Source organism: Hydractinia symbiolongicarpus, chromosome 9 (assembly GCF_029227915.1).
Source record: "Hydractinia symbiolongicarpus strain clone_291-10 chromosome 9, HSymV2.1, whole genome shotgun sequence".
NCBI classification, from domain to species: domain Eukaryota; kingdom Metazoa; phylum Cnidaria; class Hydrozoa; order Anthoathecata; family Hydractiniidae; genus Hydractinia; species Hydractinia symbiolongicarpus.
In genome coordinates this window covers 19154075-19176277 of record NC_079883.1, presented here as the reverse complement: position 1 = coordinate 19176277, position 22203 = coordinate 19154075, and the positions used below count along the sequence as shown (strand labels likewise).

The window sequence follows — 22203 nt, the reverse complement described above, 5'->3', positions numbered from 1 at the left end:
TAGGGTTAAAGATAAAAGAATCAGGTTCATCAGAGATTAAAACAGTCAGGTCTTTTAAACGTTTTGTGTTCATAGATTATCATAGTATGAGAGTGATTTTTTTTTCAAATAATTGACAGATCTTTTAGTGAGGCACAGCTTAAAGAGCAAGATACTTTTAGGCAACATATAAATTAAAAACTTTTCTACCACCAGGCCTTGATGAGCGCTTTGTTACTTTAGCTTGAACATTCACGGTGAGCACTTAAGCACTCCACATGTTGTGAAATCCTTAGTGTGGAATACGCTTATGGGTTTTCCACATCTCAGCATTTTTGTAATGACGGAGGGTGTTGGACTATATGCTTCTATGCTCTCCTTCTTTTTCGTCATTACTGTTTTAATTAACTTTTTGAATTTTAACCTCTTTTTTTAATAAATTAGGCATTTTAAGGTAATTGTAGATAATGTAAGTATACACATGTTTTTAATGCATTATAATTTTATAATTTATGTACTCACTCAAGTGTTCTATTCAATGTTTATACACCCAACTGCAATGTTTTATTCACCTGATGAAGAGATCATACTCAAAAGCTTGTCAAAACGTATTTTTTATAAAGCTCTTTAACTATGCTTAACTAATATGTTGCTATTTTTGAAAAGTATAATATTTTTGGCTTTGTTTTTAGTTATTCTTCATGAAACATTAAATTTAAGGAATTGTGTCATCTCGTATGGTTGGCGAAACCAGAATGAGGGTTGCGTTGATTACGTTGGGGGTAACCCTATGTACTGCAGCTGTTATTGGAAATGCTTTTTACCAAAAACAACAATTTTATCCTTCAATTGTCTATCTGACAAAATCTAATCCAAGTATTGCAGTAAGCATTCTATACTATTTACACGTTTTTTTTATTTCTTCTTGATAAAATATCTGTAAACCTTTGGATTAGTAATTGATTTCCAAATAGGCCATGAACACTTGAACTTCGGTCATTGTCATTTTACATCTTTTTATGGAGATACATATAGCAATATTTTATATGAATATGTGCTTTTTTCTTGTAGTTCATTTCGTTTTTTCTCAAATTTTCTCATGGAAAATATTTCAATACTGTAAATGTGTCAACATTGCTTTTATTAAGAAAAGTTTTTTTACCAGTACATAACACATACCAGAACCAGTGAAAGCATGAATGCGGCGTTTGACAATGATCAAACACTTAAATGTATGGTAAGCCTGATGTCGCACCTGTAATGTGTATATGTTTGTAATACTAATAGCTGGGAAAAATAAAACAGTTGAAAAAAGTTCGGAAGTATGAAACCATTTTTGCACTTATGCATTTATAAAACTCTTTTCTAGTTGTAACTTCAACATATTTTTGTAATATTTTAGGTATTATATGCACAGGGGTTCGCTCTCATATTTTTGCTGGGCAAAGCTTTGAGAAAAATATTTTTTGGTCAATTACGAGCATCTGAAGTGGAGGTAAATGAGAAATGAGTACTTATGTTTCTTTGCTTGACATGCCACTAGACCTAAGTACGCTTTAAACCAATTTTGAACCTCGTATTTTTGAATATATATCCTTAGAACACCTGGAAATATTGTGCTTTTGTGCTTATTCGGAACAGTTATTTCATACATTCAGTATGGCAACCTAGCCCTAGGTTTTGTCCACTGAATCAGTTTGTTTGTGGGTTTTTTTAGCATCTGATCGAAAAGTTCTGGTATGTGATCACGGAAACGTGTCTGGCTTTCACTGTTTTTCGCGATGACTTCAGTCCAAAATTTGTTGCACTATTTACTTTCTTACTCTTTATGAAAGCTTTTCATTGGCTGGTGGAAGATCGGGTCGATTACGTAAGTTTAATTTGATAAAATTTGTAGTATATCTACCTGGTTGGTAGAACTTGATAAACAACTTTTTAAATATTGGCTTTAAAAGTTGATTTAGAACTTGATTGTTTTAATATATACTAGCATTTAAACCCGTTGAATAATCCACTAATTGTCTTAAAATTTATTGTGCTTCTTATCACAAAAATGTTTGTTAATAATCTTATTAGGAAGGCTGAAAAACGTTATAAACGAAAATCCCTAGAGAAATTTACTCAAGAACATTTAAAATTTATTTATGTTTTATATCACAAAGTGATTTGTTGTAAATTTCAATAAAAAAGTATGAACAATGAATTAAAACTTTTGAACAATACTGTAAACAAAACGTTTTTAAAATACGGAACATTTTTATAGGGGATATATTATAGACGCTTTTAAAGAAAATTGCAAAAAATATAATCCACTTTGCCTGTTACAAACAGACACAGTCTCTGTATTATTATAGAGACTAGTATTTAGTCCCGTGGAAAAATCCACTATAGATACCAAATAAAAAAACAGCAAAATAGTGAGCGAAATCAACAATAAAATTCAATGTTCTTTTCGTCAAAACGTTTTGTTGTTAATTTCATTCAAACGGGAATAAATAAAACCAATATGTTTTTCATATAACAATAGACACATGCTTAAGGGAGTAATAAAAATTAATTACCCGTGACTTTTGCGTAATAAAGTTTACATCATTTCACAAAGGTTTTTATGAGAACAATAAAATAAATTAACCGTGACTTTTTTATAAAACAAAAATTTTGTTACTGTGGAAAGTTTATCATTTCTTGAACATCCAGAAGAGCTCCATGAACACATGGACGTAACAAACACATAAACAGCATCTCGTATCAACTTTCTGAGATTTGGTTACCAGCCCTACAGAAGAAGTAGTTACCTACATCTAGGTCCGAAAATGTTAATTACCGTAATTAACTGTAATTATCAGCTCGTTTCTGATTGGTTAATTTTTATAAATTTCGATCCTCTGCAATTATATAAATTCATGCGCAACATCATTTTACTTTGCCCGATGATGAGAGAAGGATCACCCGAAACGTCGCCTACTAAACTATCATGTTCAAGAAATGATAAACTTTCCACAGTAATATGAATACTGAACAGACAAACCGAAATAATATCTTCAATAACAAAAATTTTTAAATGAATTTGAAAAAGCACACAAAAGACAGAATAAAAATAAAAGTTTAGCAAAAGTGACCGCGGCTGTTCCTTTAAAAAAAACCACATCCACTCTGCCTGACACATGGAACTGGCGTATTCTTATATAGATAATCACCATCATCGTCATCGTCAAAAAAAAAAAATTAGAAAGATATTTTTAAAACAAAAATTAAAGAGTTTGCTGGAAAATAATCGAGTAAATAGGGAAAGGGGCGGAGAAAAGAGCCAACGTAATGTCAAAAGCAAGAATGAGTGAAAAAAGGGGGCTGGGTGCAACTAAGAAGCCTGTCTGAGCACATAAAATGGGAAAAAAATAGCTGATTAGCTAGGAATAATAAAACAGAAAATAGTCTGACAAATATTAAACATTAAAACATAAGATGAAATATTGTTATGATATTAATATCCGAGCAAAAGCCTTTTTCTTATAAAATTTTCTTGCCTCTGTTAAATAAACTTTTATTACTACGCTTGGTGGTAAATTATTAAAAATAGTAGCTTGTTCTTGCAAGTGCATTTCTCGCCATAGTCAATTTTGATGTCAAAGCTACTCGAACGAAGTTTTCTTACAGTCTCCATTTGAAGATAAGTCGGCCAGTTTTTATCGTAAAGCTCTCGAAACACAAGTTTTACGACGTTATTTTCCGCGTTTTCAACAATAGCCAGTTCAGGTTGACAATGTCTGCTGTGTTGGCATACTTTCCCAGTACGTATCTGGCAGTACAAATTTGAATTCTTTGTTATCTGTTTTGTAGATATTTCGGAATTTGACCGTAAACAACATTACAATAGTTTAAAAGAGACAGAATCAGTGACTTATCGAACTTGTTGAACCGTTTTCCATACTTTCTTAGGATTCTTTGAACTGAGGCTTTTCGTAAAAAGGTTGCCTTTTTGGTTGGATTGATTTTTTCTATGTATTTCTTGCAGTGTGATATTCTTTGCGCGAATTTTCATCACAGTGGTTCAGCTCAAGTGATATGGTTTGTAGATTGTTTTCTAGATTGTTTTTCGCAACGGTGATCTCTGGATCCTTTATCCATGGTGCTGGAGGACGTGTAAACTTCATTCTTTTCGTCGGAGTGTGCCCTGATATACAATGCATAACTAATTAGTTGAGAGTAGTAATTTGATCGTCTGGGTCGTCGTAAGCGTAGACCAGATTAATTGGTAGTTGTTTGAAGTCAGCAATATTTTTGCTCATGTTCTTTTCGCATCGTACGTATTTATAACGTTTTTCAAATCGTTCTTTTTTGATGTTTAAAACGAACGGAGTGTTGTGGTCGGAAATCTCGTCAATGTTAATTACGTCACGATGGATAATTTTGTTGGTATTGCTGCTGATGTGATCAATTGTTGATTTTTGTTTTCTTGTTGGTATGACACGTGTTGATGTAATGAAAATGTTTGTAATATGTCTCGATACCGTTTGGTAGATTCTCTACTTTCTCCGAGCAAATCGATGGTAAAGTCGCCTGTCAGAATAAGGACACTTTGTCACTTTGTGTATACCTCTGCTATTAAATTTATCTAACCATTCCAGTTTTTCCTTTTCATTCGATAGGCCACACATAGGAACAGGGGAGTTCTTATTTTTTCCCCGTAGTTCTACAAATAAGTGAATCATGATGTTTTTTTAAATTGTTTCTAACTTTGAAACTAAGAGTCTCTTTGAGATAAAACCCGACTCCCTTATCTTTTTTCCCTATGCAGTTTTTAAATACAGTTTTGTAGCCTGGTATTTGAACATAATGTTGTTGGTACGTGTCATCTGTTAGCCAAGTTTCGGTTACAGCTACAATATAAAATTTATAGTCATTTACCATGATAGAGAATTCGTTAAAAGTAGACATGAGTGACTGAACGTTAAGATGGGCGATTGAAGTGTATTTGGAGTTTTCTTTAATTTTTCTAGATTTTTGTTTTTTATAGGGTAGTTTCGATAACTTCGTCAGATGTTGATGTATCGAAATGTCTTCAGTTGTGGAAGGGTAAAAGTGTAATGGTGAAATCACTACATGTCCAATTTTCAACCGTTGCTACAGTGTACCTCTTTTGTTCTGATTTTGAAAGGTTCAAACAAGTGACATGAGTATTTCATAACAATGTGTACAAAGTAATCGCTTTCCATTTGTACCAACTCCTTTCTTGCATACTGTACATTTCGATGATACGTTACGATTGCTAGGTGCGGTAACAACAAGATCTGTTACGTTAGATTGTTGTTGTAAACCAGTCCCTCGATTTTTTCGATATCGCCAGCCTTCAAAATCATGTTAATGATGTTGCACTTGTGTTATGATATACAATACACGGCTCTTAGATTTTTTTATTTTACCTTTGATTTCTGTTGTCGATGCTTTGTTTCCTTTAATTTTTTTGTTATAATAAAAAACAACACTGTCGATAATAAAAAAATATTTTTAAAAAGGAACATTTTTCTGCGACCGGTTTCTGTTAGATCTGTTGTGAGAACGATTATATTATAAAACCAAACAAATTTCGCAAGTTTTATGTAATAACTAAATTGTTGCAAAACAATACCAAATCCAACAAGACGTATGATATATGTAAACAACCTCGCGAATAAAGTTTACAAAAAGCTGTCTATTAAATTTGATTTGATGATTTCTGTTACGAAGTTAGACACGACATATCTTCTTGAACAAAAAATTCCTCGAAATTTCAATTTTCGTTGGGTCAGTCTGGGGTAAACTGACTGACAGAAAGAAGAAAGCGAGAACGAAATTCTTTTCGTAGCGAAAAGAATTTCGTTCTCGTAATTATTTATATATGGTGGAGCGTCTTCGTTTTTCTCTTACGTATTGTTGTGGAAATTTTATTTTTCGCAGACTACTTTTCAGGCATTTGGAGAGACCTTAATTCTGCCTATATTCACTTTTAAAAACTTTGGCGGAAACACCTTTACTTTACCAGTTAGTTAAATGAAGCTTGTGAACACTAATCTTATCTTTATGCACAACTCTGAAACATCCACAATGCGAGCCAATTCTACAGTTTCTAATACAGCCATGGTTGAAAGTTGCGCGATTGAAACGTTTATGAGCTTAAACAGCATTTAGGTGACAAAAAATTAAAATTTTGATGTCACTATCATGTTCAGCATACTTTTTTTGTTAACTGTACCAAATTTTGTCGAAAATAAAGTAGTCTTAATTTTCGGACAAATATTGGCCTAAAATGACATTTAGGTGACAAAAAACCAAAATTTTAATGTCACCATAATGTTTGGCATACTTTTTTTGTTTACTTTGCCAAGTTTTGTCTAAAATAGTTTTAATTTTTGGACCAATTTTGGCCTAAAATGACATTTAGGTGACAAAAAATCAAAATTTTAATGTCAACATCATGTTCGGCATACTTTCTTTGTTAACTTTGCCAAGTTTTGTCTAAAATAGTTTTAATTTTGGCCTAAAATGACATTTAAGTGGCGAAAATCAAAATTATGATGTCACTATTATGTTCAGCATACTTTTTTTGTTAACTGTGCCAAATTTTGTCGAAAACAAATACCAATTTCAGCCTGAAACGTCATTTAGATGACTTCCAAGTACTTAGAGAGTTTAGGTACGAATTTTAAATCTGTGACGTTGTAATTGATTATTTCGGACATAGTTACGAGCTAGTAAAAAGAAAATAAAAGTAAAAATAGTTACCAAGATGAGATTCGAACACACGACTACTTCCGTGTCGGTGCTCAAAGAGGCAAAAATTTCCATTCTTGTAGGACACATTTGCGTTTTAATACAAGCTCACGAGCTTGTAACAAGCTCACGAGCTTGTAATAATAACGAAACAATGCCAATGCAGTACTATTGTAAAGTAATAAAGTAATAAAAACAATGCAGATGACAATAAATCACTTAATTTAACAAAATTATTCTCCACTTCGACATACGTCTGCTCACAGCAAAATCTTAAATAACTAACTGAAAAAAGGTCAGAAATATCGAAATTAAAAAAAAAGCACGCTAACACATAAGGTAAATTGCATGCAAAAATATGTGTTGCATCAACACAGCTGGACGAAGCTGAATTTTTTATACCTGTTTGTTTCTAGATGGAAAGAAGCCCCATCATAACTGTATTGTTTCATATTCGCGTAAATAGTAGGCATTTTTTTACGATTTTTTATTGAACACATCAAAATATATTATTGACATGCACATTTTTTAACAATTGCTTTAATTTAGCTTTACTGTTGTTATTGGGAACACTTGACTCTGCTCTGATTCATCACGCTTTTAAAACAACTTTGTCAAGCGGAGCGTCAGTTCAAATGGTTTTCGGATTTGAGGTAATTAACCTTTTCGATAAGAAAAATAGATTTTTGTTGTACACGCGAAAATTATTAAAAGTGAATAATAATAGGAATAATTAATTTTGTTAGGGTACGAAAGGGCTCCTTCAATTTAATTAAAAGTTCCACAGACATAAGATCTCTATTTTTCAGATTTTTGTGCACGCTTTTAAGTCAACCTAGGAGAGTGGTGGATGTTTTTAAAAGATTTGCAATTAACATATACTTGTTTAAGAAGTTTCAAGGAAAATGCTTACGACAGAATTTTTAAATTTAGTACGCCATTTTATTGGTGATGGTTGTCGCAATTATCATGAAATATGTTCTTCACACTATCGATTACATTAGTGAACATCCCTGGGAGAATAAAAACGTCTACTTACTTTATGCTGAACTTATTACAGGTACACTTTTATATCGGTGTTTCGGTGCGTCATACTTTCTGTTATAAAATTATAGATAAGCGTGTCTGCAAAGAAACAAGTCAGATCAATTATCAAGAAATGCAAAAATTTTGGCATAGCATACGGGAGAAAAGTTGAAACGAAACAGTAAAATATTGTTACGCCATTTAAAACTTTCAATTTCTTCGCATTCTTCGCCTAGAACGGCGAATAACCATCTTTCCTCACTCAGAAAGACGGTCGAGTTATAGAAGGGGTAGTAGCGAGGTGTAAACCTGTGATTCGAGTTATCGAGGGTTAGATTGTTAAAGTACCAAAAAAGTTGACAGGAGAATGGAAAAGGAAGTTATCGGGGTTAGACTTCGATATATTTATATGAAATATTATTCATGCTATTTCTTGTTTAGGTCTTGTAAAGTGTTGTTTATACGTAGCATTTGTTGGAGTTATGGTGAAAATACATACCTTCCCCCTGTTTGCCATCAGACCGATGTACTTGACCATCAGGTAGGCAGTTGCTTAACATCCATCCAAACACAATAAATTTCATTTTAATTTGAAGGGTCCATGTTTCGTCTTATTTACTACAGGTCGTTCAAGAAGTCGCTCAGCGATGTGATTTTATCTCGAAGAGCGATTGCATACATGAATACTAGGTAGGACTAATGACGTATCTGTACATGAATACGTTTGGGAAGCCTGCAAAATGGCTGATTTTTTTCAGGGAATTTGGAAAATTTTACAAACTTAAATGATAATTTTTTTATAATGTTCAGGGAAAATCAAGGCAATTTCGTAGCATTTAAAACATACATCATTCTTAAATATGTATTTGTTTGGATGAAAGAAGTAAACGCATATTTCAAAGATCAAGGTTAATGTAATTCTTAAAAAATTCTTATAAGGTCCAGGGAAAATAGAAATTTTTTTGGGAGATTTGCAGCTTGTTTTGAATGTTTTTGCTTATGTTTATGTGTCAAGATCATATTTTAAGGCTATCGGATCTTGTTTCGGAGTAAAATTAAAAGTTAAAAAAAACATGCCAAATCCAAGGTGATTTAAAAAATTGCGAGATCCAAGGGTCCAGATTTTAGTACTGGTGCCCAAATGTAAAGAAGAACTTGCCAAGGTCATAAATCTCTTAAAATAGCCCCTTCTTTTTAGCACTTTTTTATGCTTTGCTACCGAAAACGGAGGGTATAAAGTCCAACTTGCCCCATCGCGGTAGAAAATTTATCCTAATTCCAAAATAGTCTATTAATAGGGGACAATGTTTCTAATAGCAAAACATTCAATTTTGGGGCTTTCACTTATGTTTTAAACTTGATGTTTTTCAATTTTTTTGCAGGTTTTTGAATGCTAGCGAAGGGGAGTTGCGTCAGGTTGACAATACGTGTATCATATGTCGTGAACAGATGACTGCTGGCAAGAAATTACCATGTAATCATATCTTTCACGCGCATTGCTTGCGATCATGGTTTCAACGTCAGCAGTCTTGTCCAACATGCCGAATGGATGTATTATCTGCACGAGCGCAAACAATGCAACCTCCAGCACAACAACAACAACAACAACAACAACCTCCAGCTGGCATGCCTCGGGCAGGTACAAAATTAACCGAATTATCTTTGTGTTAGGGATGAACGTTTAAGCGTCTTACTTATGCACTGGTTTTTGCTTTCAATAGGTGCCCCCCCATTCACAGGTATGCCGCCTCCTGCTGGTTCCCCGTTTGGTATGCCACCAGGTATGCCTCCTGGTGTTTTACCGCAAACAAGTGCTGCAACATCACAAACAACTCAAGCTTCAACGAATGAGACAACATCTCCAAATTTCTTGTTTCCGGTTACTGTATGTTCCTTGCATTTTGTATTCTACTTACTGGCTTTCAGATTTTATTTTGATTGCTATTTCACCTTCTTGTTGTGTTACAGATGCCACCTCCGTCGTTTATGTTTGGATCTCCTCCTTCTTTTTTGACACCTCCACCTCCTCCGTTTATGTGTAAGTTTGTTTGTGTCTTTTAGCTGTTCATGTACATACACACATATGATGTGTAAGACTTGTTGATTTTAAATTTCCCTTTAAACGTTTCAGCTATGGCAGCACCTCCAATGTTTCCTTCGTCAAATTTAGACTTGTCAACATTGTCATTAGAGCAACTGCATCAAATGGAAGGTCAAGAACGTGAAAATGTGGAGTCTCGTGTGCGATTGTTGAGAAATGTTCATTCACTACTTGACTCTGTAATTGTGCAATTAAACCAGTATTCGCAAGTTGTGACGACAATTGGGTATGATTTTTTTCACAGTAAATAACTTGAGAGTTGTTTATTGTGAAAACCTTTGTTCACAACCATACTTTGTTGGTGCTACTAAACGCGTACAAAGTTTGCCTTAGCGAGAATTTGCATACAATTTTTTGCAAGGTTGTACACGTTTCTTATAAAATAAGCATGCATCGAGAATTATTTATAATTTAGTGTGTTCATTGTTTTATTTTTTCATTTCGTCACATTTTATTTCGAACTTATTCTACAGTGCGATGTCTTCAACAAACACGGCAAACAACGAATCGATACCATCACCAGAGACCGCAACTAAATCCACTACAACTATTTCGAGTTTAAACGACATTATCTCAAATGAAACATCAACAACTGCTGCGGATGTGGGGACGTCGTCCACACCTTGTAATTATGTTGAGAATATTACCATGCAACGTGATATTGACGTTGACGACAAAAAGAACAACGATGAAGGTTTGCAGATGAGTCCTGATAATGAACTCCGAAGAAGACGGCTTGAAAGATTTCAAAATATTCAAAATAACACAAATGAGGAGTAAAATTTTTAAACTTTGAAGATTGCACAGAGACCGTCCAGAAGTTTGATACAGAGTAAAAGATATTTTAACTGTTATAGTAGTTCTTATATGGTGTATGTTTACAGCTTCTATACCGATAATTTTATGTAGAAGTGAGTTGCAAAAGATGTAGTGTGAGAACTGACATAATTCAATCGCGATAGCGCGATGGTTTGTTTTTGCCTCATCGTTTTTTGTATTGGTTAAGACAATTACTTTAATTCAATTCCCGAGCTTCGCTCATGGAACATTACGCATGGTGCACTTTTTGTCTAAATTTTATTTATGAACTATTACATTTGTCTTTATTTTTATATCTGAAACTATCAATTTTTCTCAACCCTTTAAATCTTATCAATTTTTGTGTATGTTAAGTAGATGTTTCTTAAAGAAAGCCTAGTTAAATGAGGCTAATGCGCGCTCAACACAAACAAAAATGTCTAAAAGTCCGTATAGTATAGCACATTTTCAGAAGTTGGAATGTTAACCATTAAAGCATATAGTAAAGCTGCCATTATTTAATTTTTTTTTAACTCGGTTGCTAATAATCAAATATGTTGGTTTCACAAATTTTCATTCTGTTCCTTCATTTTGTTCGTGGTGACGATGATGAATCCCACTTCTCAATAGTAAAACTTATGAAATTAACAAGCGATGTAATCCAGGACCAGCTGCAGCTAAAGTTGTGTTGTAGTTATCACCAGGCCAACATCAACTATATCGAAACAGCGGGTATTCAATGCACAAGCAATGCCTATTTCTCAATATTTTTTTAATCAATAAGGGATGTTTCCATCCTGGGAGTTTGATTATGTCTTGAATAACGATGATATCGTGATGAAGTCTATGGGAAAAAACCAAGCATGTTGCAGTCGATGAGTTGACTCCGTCCGTATTTTTAGAAAATGTTGATATATCAGCGGAGATTATATTGCAGATTATAAAGCAATATTTTTTCTACCGAAAATCTTCTTGGTGCCCACAAGCAACCAAGGCCTGTTCCCCATACCATGGCTAGCTCTAACCTATGACTTATTTTATTATTCCTCTCTTTTAATTATGTATAGCCATCTACCTTGGTTTTCAAAGTTTTCTTCTTTTATGAGCACGAAATATGATGTAACAAGCTAGCTAGCTAGCTACAAAATGTTTCAGAGACTTGAACTTTTGCAGAATAGTGTGATGTATTTTTATGTCCATAGAGTATAATTCTTTTCACATTTACTGTAAACTTTACGAGGGGACCACGTGCAATAAATAATTTTTTTCAGAATTTAAAGCGTGTGTGTTTAGTTATTTTTTATTGTTTTGTTTTTGACATACCGTTAAACTTTGTCAGGCTACATGTAAAATGCCAGGTTATTTTTACAGGGGGTTGTAGGCTTTTGATTGGTAATTTACGTGGGTTTATGACTTTATTTTAATTTATGAGAGAGGATAGTATGGTTATTCGTGTTTTTGTTTGTGTTGCAAACTGCTGTTTTTTAAAATGTTGTGTAAACTTTCGTGGGAAAAAGACTACATGCAATATACTTAAAGAACAAATTTTTGTGGAATTGGCCTCCACTAAAGGCTGTTGTGTAAGCGAATGGCTTTTTCCTATTTCGTATTATAAATTTTTGTTGGGGAGAACTAAACTGTATGTGATGTCATTTTTGCTGGAAGAAAATTCCATGGTTTCACGTTCTTGTTAAGAATTTTAAAATTGTAGTAATAACTGTGTTTGGTGATGATAAAAAAATTACTAATTGTTCTGACTAAAACTTTTTTGCTTTTTATATTTTATAAAATGCCCGATTTTTCTATAATTGGATGTATTTCATAACCTTTTGGGGAAGATTTATGGGCAATGGCGAAATAGAAACATGCTAAATAAACTGATTTTTTGGTGATTTAGATGTCCTCCTCAAAAATCGATCTGTTTTACATTTTGTGTAAACTTTTGTGAGGACGGACTATCTATATATTCCAAAAATAATATCTTTGTTTATTCAAAATTTACTCCTTATTCTTTTTTGACATTCACGTTTAAATTGGTTGGTAGAGCTCACTACAGATCATCATACTAAGAAGAAAAAAATTGTGTTCTTAACCTGTTAATTTGTTACATTTTGTGTATATTTTTGGGGAACAGGATAGTATGCAACCGAAATATTACTCAGGACAAATCTATGTCGCATAAGTCGAGTCACAAGTTTAGAGGGTTTATACCTAACGGGGACAGATCAGCTATTAAATCAGACACACGAGCAACCGAGCAATACAATTATACGCGAGAACACTCAAAATTGACATCAAAAGATACTGGCGTAATTAGTGAAAATTCTATTTTAGTAACTTTGCTTAATACAAGATCCTACAACAAACAAAAATGATATTAAGTCCGACCGCGTTCTTATGGAAAGTAATTTATTATGCTTAACAGAAACTTAGATACCATTTAACTCGTACTGCGACACAAAACTAGATAATTTTACTTTAATCCCAAACAACAATGTGGATAGGTTTTTTAGTCTTTTAGTTGGTCATAATGAAACTATAGAATTGTTGGATATTGAAAAAATTCCAGGTGCAATAGTTTTTAAAATGACGAAAAAAAGATTTATAAGAATGCTGTTAGTTTTCTACTTCTATATCGTAAAAATTCTTTCAATGGAGATGAGTCATTATACCTTATTCATCATTCTTTGGGAAACAAAATCGTTGATGTTATACTTGGAGAGTGACGAAAACTATTTCCTTAATTTTCTCACTGACTATAAACAAGTTGTAACCTCTCCAACTCATATATCCGGTTCACCTATTGACCACATCTATGTCCATGAGAATGTCCTCAACACCTTTAAAGTCGATACAGTCGTTAAAAATGTATATTTAGTGGTCAGTGGTCTAACATAATGTTTACGAAATCTTCTAGAAGGGTCACTTCAAATCAATGTCGTCCTCAGTCCTGTTAAACTTTCGTTGCAGATAATTTCCATCGCGTTTTTGTTCCCTTAGGATAATCTCACACTATATATTTATTATCTATGCTGATGGCGGAAATCTTCAAGCCATATCGGGCTTCTTGTTTTCCTATGATTTTGCCGAAAAATCCATGTCTAATATGTTAAATTTTCTGACGTTACGGCGCGACGTTAATAACACTACTTTAACGTCAATATCCTATATTAAATTAATGAAGCCATTAAAGTGAACTCAAAGCTTTGAGGCCAAATAACTTAGAAACGAGGTAGTGACGTCAATCATTTTTCACCGCATGGGTAACTAGGGACAACCTAGGACAAGTTTGGGTAATTTTCGGAATGAACGGGTTGAAGACGTCATCAATCAAAAAACTTCAAACCCTAACATCTCTGCAACCGTTACAAATTTAAAAAAAAAATTGAGGGTTTTGACGGGCCATTGCTGACGTCAGCAACATTTTTAAACCCCTATATCTCCTCAGGCGTTCGTCAAAAACATATAATTCTATACATTATTTTGATCAGCGTGCAGTGCTTATCAAGGGTTATTCCCTAATAATCAGTGCATAGCCATGCTGACGTAATCAATGCTGCAAATGAGTCAAAAAATTTCTAGCGCAATTCCCTAATAGTCTACGCACATCAAAGTATACAGCAAATGAGTAGAAAGGGGGAATTCCCTTAGAGTATGCTAATAATCAACGCATGCGCAGTCAATCTTGGCAATCTTTGGACCTTGTTGGAATGTATATAAAATGGTACTCTGCTACTGGTGCTCTGTAGAACTATGCGATAAAGTCAGGTGCCCCATGAGATACAACCCTCCACAGGTGAGTACAAAACATACAGCGAAATCCGGCTTTTTTCATGTCAAGAAAAACATGTCCGCTAATATGAGCGATGGTGGTAAGTACGTGTACGAGGGCTACTTTTGTAGTAATGAGTGCTGCCTGGCTTATGTGGAGGAGCGAAAGTTGTATGACAGCGCGTATGAAATATCGCTATGGCTGTTGAAAAGGTGCTACAAAGGAAGGCCTACCCCGGATTGGAGACGCCTCAAAAGATTTGGGGGTGACCTGACGCAAAAGGAATTTTTGGGGTTGGATTGAAACCAAGGTTATCTTACAACCTTTTTGTAAGATAATACTACTATAATAAATGTGCATTAACTGTCAGCAATCAAAATTTGATATCTTTGGAACCGCAGCATTTATGACCTTTATGGCCGGTATTGGTATTTCCCTGCCCCCTATGGCCCTGACATTGGTACAAGAATCAAAGAGGGAAAAGGAGAATGAACGGAAGATTCAAGGCCTAGATGATCGTCTTGACGACTATAGAATAAATGGAGCACTGTAAGGACTGTGAAAGGGTACTCGATGCGTACGACAGGTACACCTGTGGCTGGAGGTTTGTGGTAAGTGGTAAAATGTTGTGCTGGTACTGCTATCACGAATATATCACATATAATGGGGGCGGCTGCGTATGTACAATGACATGCAATTCTCTGAAGTCGTTTGAACTTTCAATAAAACAAGATGCTACAATTTGAGAATGAGCTTGTCAACCCTAAATTATTCTACTCATTTGCTGCTACCTTTACGGACATCAATGATATCAACGTGGACTATCTAACGGTGTAAGATTCCATTCCTGCCAATGGAGGTAAGGAGAATCGGTACATAGTAGGATACCATACACGAGACCTTGTGGTAGCCCTTAGGGTAAAGACGCCCAAAATCTGGTCCCCACATGGAGTGACCCAGTACAACGCAAATGCAGTACCAGCAATGAGTCTCGATTTTAAAGAGTTGAATTGATTGGGTTGAAAAGTATCGCCAAATCTGGTCCAAGATTGAGGAGTTGATTTCTGAGCAATTGACGACAGAGCCTGTGAAAAAGGACCGTTACGTGAATATTAAATTAAATATTACAAGGATGCAATCACGACTAAATTTCACGGTATTCCAGTACCCTACGATGAACCCTGCCAAGCTAGTGCCATCCTGGCTATTTCATCGGTGTATGTGCAAGGCAAAAACTACTACCCTCAGGTATATATTACAGAGTGTCGATATAAGGACTTCAAAAAAGAATGGTTGCTGAGTGAGGATTAAAAACCATATATTTTATAGGTCTACGAGGCCTATAAAATATACTAAATTAGGGTTTATACTCAGGTGGGGGGACTCTAAGTACCGCTTATATACTGCGCAGGTCGAACGTTTTTTAAAATCTCATCCTGCATCTCTTTTCTCCCCTCCTCCCGGCCATTCGCAAGTAGCTGGACACGCTCTTGTTCATTAATGGTGTTCACAATACGATTAAAACGCTGTCGCATCTGTTCCTTTAATAGCATATACTTTTCCTTTTCACGGCTAATCAGGCTGTACTCGTAGTCACTAATCGCACTATTTTCCATTGCCTTTGATATCATATCAACAACGGAGTTCAATTTCGATTCGGCGAGTAGCCTAATACCCTCATGTTTCTTCGATTTCACACCAAGCCTTTTTGAAGCATTTCTAAGGCCTGCTTGCCCAATCCCAGCTGGCAATGGCCAAGGGAACCCCATACCTGAGGCCATGGCTCCGATACCAAACCCCGACGTAATCACACTCACGCCGAGCAGACCGTGGTCACAGAAGCGTACCCAGGTCCCATGCATCTTAAACTTCTTTGCAAGCTTGTCCCATTTCGCAGATACTTTTGAATATCATCAATTTTTTGGAGTCTGTAGATCTGGCTTTTCTCCTGCATATCAGCGCCTTGTGCAGGTGCACTCGGCAAATTTGGGTACAGCTTAGCTATATCGCTCATTTATTCTATCAGCAAATGCATTGTGAGGCCGGTGAACGAAACGTTCTTCTCATGGTGATATTCATCCGTAAGCATGAACTCGAGACGGTCCGTCAAGCCCTTTAAGGAAAGGTATATCGGGGTATCAAAACTCCAGGTCAGCGTGTCCCCTCAAGCGTCTAGTTCCTTGGTGGGAAGCAAGGCCAGAATTTTAGACTTTTTACCATCAAGTAAGCAGTCGTCTTCATGCAACTGAGGGAAAACAAAGCGTAGTCTAATATAAACGTCTATTCTGTAGTATGCATCATAATCACCCTTCATATAATATTTTTTAATAGGATCGTAGGGTAGACCTAAGAGCTCTTGCAGTTGTCGATGAATGACCACCGAGTACCCGTCACCGACACAGAGCCTACAGAGTGCATTTTTCAGGACAAACAGCTTAATCCTCTCCTGTGCCTGACTGTTCACAATGGCCGCCAAATCCTCGATCCTATACAGGCCGTTTATGATTTCAATCCTAATCTCCCTCTGGTCGAGCCCTATTTTACGGATGATGATTTCATTGTCGCTATAAAGTTTCAGCCATACAGGCCCGATACTGATGGATTTAAGAGCTATGCGAGTGTCTTGCCCTAGGTAGTCCTCAAATATCGTAGGCTTTTCGATATCAGTAATGTAGAGTTGCTCCATCCTTTCCTAAAAAAAAGGATGAACATGTATTCGTACAACCCCAAGGCAAAATACAAGTCAAACAGGGGAGAATGGGCACTTGGTGTAACCAACTTGGAGCATCAGGGTCTGTACGTGTCTACAGACTCACACATTGAGGTGGCATTCCCTGAGTTTACCAAGTATGCCATAAAAATCCCTACCAATCTGCTGAATGACCCTGTCAGGGGGGGGGGGGGGGGTTGGACAGGCCAAGCGTTGGACTATTGGAATATCCAGGTTAATTTCGCCATCCATTGCGCAACCACGGCATTAAGCTTCTCTGCTAAGCACATGACAGGGTCAGTACCCCTTGTCAACTCCATCTTCAAATTCCATGCCTATTACCACATGCGTCGTATATTGGCAAGAATGAAGGTCCCCATGCCTTATGACGACGAGTTTTCTCAGTATAAAAACCCCTATTTCACCTCAGGATATTCGCAGGTATGTCGCGAATACGGTGCAGATGCTAATACCTTGAACAAGTTTAAAGCTATGTCATGTCGTCGTTGACGAGTGGCCGTTGGTGGCCGCAAGTTAATGGGGATTGGGCCAAGTTTATCATTCCGACAAGTCAGGGTTTGACATCGGAGGGTCTAACCAAGCTCAGGGTTTACGTGGTCTTATTGCTAGGATCGCAAGCAGGGGCCAAAGCACCCCTTGTAGGGTCCGGTGCCGATAACTACACGGCAAGGCAGATTCTATTGCAAAAATTTGAGGCCATGGTCCAACGTCAGGAGAATGTAGGGCATGACATTACAGAATTCCAAAAAGTAATGCAATATGCCCGAACTCCGGTAAACTTTGCCGTCATGCCAAGCGTATACATGCTGCCTTCCGACATGAACCTGCGCATAGGCAAGATTGTAGGGTATAACAACAACATCCTCATAGCACCTGCCAATGTAAATGTGGGGGTACAGGTGGATGTGAATAACAAGCCTATTGTCAAGCATACTACGCCTCCTAGGCATAGTACACCTCCCATACCTCGCAAGCATACTACACCTCCTAGGCATACCACACCACCTATACATACCACACCTCCTAAGCATGCTACACCTCCTATACCTCCAAAGCATACTACACCTCCCACACCTCCCGTACATACTACAAAACATACTTTATAGGCTATACCATATAACCCCCCAGGCATGCCATACCAACCAAGCCTCCTGATCAACCCCCACAAAACCAGCATGAGGATACCAAGACCGTACTGATCACGACAGGGGTCGGCCTCATCCTTGCCTACCCCCACAAAACCAGCATGAGGATACCAAGACCGTGCTGATCACGACAGGGGTCGGCCTCATTCTTGCCTATGGCTTAGGTAGCCTCATATATAGCACAATTTCCTCATATATAGCACAACAAACCCGGCAGCAGCCGCAATGGCCATGTACAGATGCTTGGCGCATATTTTACGATAGTTGACGCTACCCTTAGAAAGAAGGAGACTACGGTACTGATGACTCCGGGTAATGCGGCACCTGCCTTGCCTGCCAGGCATTTGAGAAAGTTTTCGAGCCTTTCAAGCTGCTTTTCTTCAAACCCTTTTCAACCACCTCCTGAAGCATTTCCTCCTGCAGCACCCGCCGCGGCACTTCCTACCGTAACGGAGAGCACAATGGTGGAAACCAATAGACCAATAGCAGAGACGATACTTGCTATAGTTATACCCTGCTCTCTGAAGAGTATTTTAGGCTACTCTAGCAAAGGCATGTCATCTCCGGCGATTTTCATCAAGTCAGCCTTGATATTTTCCAGATGCTTAAAAATCTTGGAGGAAAGTAGACCATGTCTACCCAGTGCAACCTTCCTATCCCTCTTCATTTTATCAATATCCTTCTCAAGATCGGTGATATCCTTATCCCTTTGCCTCCTGGCTTTCTGCTTTTTGAGTTCTTTCACTTTAGCCTCTTTTGTTTTGATATCGCTATCATATGAAATAATCTTACCCTTAAATTCCTTGATATTATTCTGTAAGGTTTCAATTTCGAGTTTTAATCCTCCTATATCAATGTCCTCGACATCGTCGATACCAGCAAACGAAGTATCTAAAAAAAACCCACATCATATGCAAAATTTTGAATACCCTCTATTGTTTCCATCTGGATCCTCTCACCCTCCTCCTCTTTACCCGAAGCCTTCTCTTCACCCCTATTCAATACAAGAACATTAACCTCATTTGCAAGTTTCTGGGTTGTTGCCCTACTACCCCTGTTGGGTGTTTGACAGTCGGTAAAACGTAGGGCCTTGATACGCGTAGGACCTAAATCCTTTTCTATAGCTGTGATAGTTCTTAGCTCACCGGTCTTAGTCGTAAGTACTATCTTCTTATAGACCTGTCCCCCCTTCGTCATCTGCCTAAAAATAAGCTGGCAGTGTACCGGGACTTTTGGTTACCCGAATTCGATCGTGACAACAACCTCATTCTAGACGGCATCAACCCAAATGACGGGACCATCAGGGCCCTGCAAGACAAGGCTAGGTACCGATGAAGAGAAGGCCATTACTGCTGTCTACGGTAACACTTTTGCATACCTTTGGACAAGATGTTCGAATTGACTAGGGATTTAACTTTTTATTCAGCGGGTTTATATGACAGATTGCAATTCGTCCTACATTTTGCGGCCTACGATGATGTGATCAAAGATGCAGGGACGGCAGCCTCGGGAAGCACGACAGCCAAGGCGGCCGATGCTACCTATAATATTAGTAATATAAACTCTAATTTGACAAGATCACTCATGAAGGCCTGGCAAATGCCATGATGTCAAGGTATAGTCGTCTCGCTTTGCCCTACGAACGCATACTCCGTAGCAAGGTAGTCACTATGAGGAAACAGGATACAAGGTATAATCTCCAGGTTGATACCCCTGCGAAAAGCCTCAAAGGAGTCTTGCTACTCTTCATAGACCCTGGAAAAGTGAAGCCCTATGCCGGTGTCAACGAAGTGTTCTATAATCCGAAGATCAACAAGATTAGCGTTACAGTTGAAGGGGAGCCTAATGAACTCTACTCCCATGCCATGCTTCCCAAGGACCACCTCGAACAGATCGTCAACATTTTCGGTGCCCACGATAGTAACGTCACGATTGGCCAGTTTTTCAACGAGAGGTATGCGCTGTTTATCGATTTCCGAGCCATTCCCGACGATACCCTACATGGTAATGGTAGACCCCTACAACGCCTGTGTGACGGCATTACTCTCCATATGACTAAAAAGGCCGACGGAACCGGGGATTTTATATGCTATGTGTACCTGCTTCAAAATGCTCAGCTGAATATCTTAGATGGCTGTTTTTATAACGTTGAGTATCGAAAATAAGGAGACATGGCAACAATAGCTGTTATTGTAGCCGGGGCGACCATAAATGCATTGGCCTTTTGTGGGACCAACTTTCTATTTAACAAACTCTCAGGACACGGCGAGGCGGAGAGAAAACGGAATGACGAGGCTATTGAAAAGCTCAATGCAGCTCAGGCCCAGTGGTTACGGGATAGACAAGCCAAGCCCGATTGGTTTGCCAGACAAAGGGAGGTGCAGCTCAAGGCCGGCAAAAGTCTAAAAGAGCTCGATGACGATATGTATCAATACTACGTTGCTTCAGAGAAGAAGACCCACAATTGTCCGATTTTTACACCCCTTCTCCCCAGCAACAGGATGGGGAATTGGCCTTCGTTGTTGGCTCCTTATCCCTGCTAGGATTTGTTGCATAAAGTATTTGTAAGAACGCTTTTTTAACATGTATAAAAAAAGACATGTCAAAAGCATCACATATTGTTACGGAAGAGGAGGATGAAAAATTAGGCCAAATTTACTATATGCTAGAACATCTGTGGACCGGGTACAAGGCTATTAAATTGCTCGCTGCGGAAGCTGGTCTATCAAAAAAGAAGGGCACCCACTGGCTATCCAGGCAGCTGCTCTGGCTCCGGCACATCAATGATCCAAAACGTATAAACTACCCCCATTTTACCGTTACAACACCCAACGAAATGCATCAATTCGATCTACTGTACATGCCCCACGATAAGCTGTATGGCAATACCTACAAATATATCCTGACGGGTATTGACGTGGCTTCACGATACACAGTAGAATGGCCCCTGCGAACTAAAGAAGCCAGCGAAGTTGCAGGTATGATCCAAGATATATACAAGGCAGGACCTTTACACTACCCAGAAACCTGCCAGTGTGACAATGGTTCTGAGTTCAAATTAGATGTTAACAAGCTATTGGAAGGCAAGGGGGTTGAAATTAAGCGGGCCACCACGAAATACCACCATACATTTACGGCCTTTGTAGAGGCTTATAACAAGGTACTCGCGGAAAGACTCTTTAAGCCTCAAGATGCACAGGAGTTGGCTTCTAATGAGACTAGCAGTATATGGGTGAAAAACCTATATACCATCGTCAAAAGTTTAAATAATACCAAGACTGCCATGATTGAGATGAAACCCAGCAGAGCGATTAAACTCGAAGATGTCCCACTTGCAAAAAGTCAGCAATATCCCGAAGAGAGACCCCTACCTGAGGATGGATTGTACTTATATTTGCTACAACCCGGAGAATAACATAGTGACTCTAAAAGACGTGCTACGGATGCTTTCTGGAGTAGTAAAATGTATAGGTTGGACCGCATTGTAGCGGGTAGCCGTGTTTTCTACTATTCGAAAGGTGGTCATGATCGCAGCTTCGTTTCGGAGGAACTCATGCAGATACCAGAGGATGTTCAGGTACCGCCAGAGGGTGTTAAAGAGTGGTAGACCCCTCAATTAGCATAAATCCTACAAGGAGGCGATGGCACCGCCCCCTTTCAACCCTACAATTTTTACTACTTACAAGAGCAGTAAAAATTAGCGTCTGCCTAGTCATCTAATGCCGGAACACCCAGATCATACAGGTCATGCCGAGTTTGATTAATAAGCCCAAAATGGTTCCTATAACGTTCTACATTCCCCTCCTCCTCAAAACAATTAAAGGCGTGTATGCTATTGGGGTTGTCGATGACGATAATCTCCTCCGCCCCTGGGTAGTTGTCCCCGAACCACGATCTCGTCTTG

At 37.6% G+C, this 22203-nt stretch overlaps 2 protein-coding genes across 3 annotated transcripts; both read left to right on the top strand.

Annotated features, from left to right (window-relative positions):
• The first annotated feature begins 498 nt into the window (after positions 1-498).
• Positions 499-10831, top strand: LOC130656203 (E3 ubiquitin-protein ligase synoviolin B-like). 2 transcript variants are annotated; one of them, XM_057459032.1, is made up of 13 exons: positions 499-863; positions 1382-1474; positions 1697-1849; positions 7143-7191; positions 7276-7379; positions 7660-7786; positions 8194-8293; positions 8377-8442; positions 9135-9391; positions 9474-9637; positions 9721-9790; positions 9923-10079; positions 10327-10831. In XM_057459032.1, exons 1-13 carry the CDS (start codon positions 717-719, stop codon positions 10631-10633), a joined length of 1794 nt encoding a protein of 597 aa, XP_057315015.1. In that variant the 5' UTR covers positions 499-716; the 3' UTR covers positions 10634-10831. The 2 variants fall into 2 exon arrangements, with proteins under 2 accessions (XP_057315015.1, XP_057315014.1); XM_057459031.1 differs by having other exon boundaries at positions 508-863; positions 9884-10079.
• Positions 10832-20898: 10067 nt separating this feature from the next.
• LOC130657805 (uncharacterized) lies at positions 20899-21714 on the top strand. The gene has a single exon (XM_057460802.1). The coding sequence runs from the start codon at positions 20899-20901 to the stop codon at positions 21712-21714; it is 816 nt and encodes a 271-aa protein (XP_057316785.1).
• Positions 21715-22203: the final 489 nt, after the last annotated feature.

Coding starts and splice junctions, on each gene's coding strand:
- LOC130656203 (XM_057459031.1), top strand. CDS start 717: ATGGTTGGCGAAACCAGAATGAGGGTTGCGTTGATTACGTTGGGGGTA. Junction 1,850..7,142: donor TGGAAGATCGGGTCGATTAC/GTAAGTTTAATT, acceptor GTTTGTTTCTAG/ATGGAAAGAAGCCCCATCAT. Junction 9,638..9,720: donor ATTTCTTGTTTCCGGTTACT/GTATGTTCCTTG, acceptor GTTGTGTTACAG/ATGCCACCTCCGTCGTTTAT.
- LOC130657805 (XM_057460802.1), top strand. CDS start 20,899: ATGTCAAAAGCATCACATATTGTTACGGAAGAGGAGGATGAAAAATTA.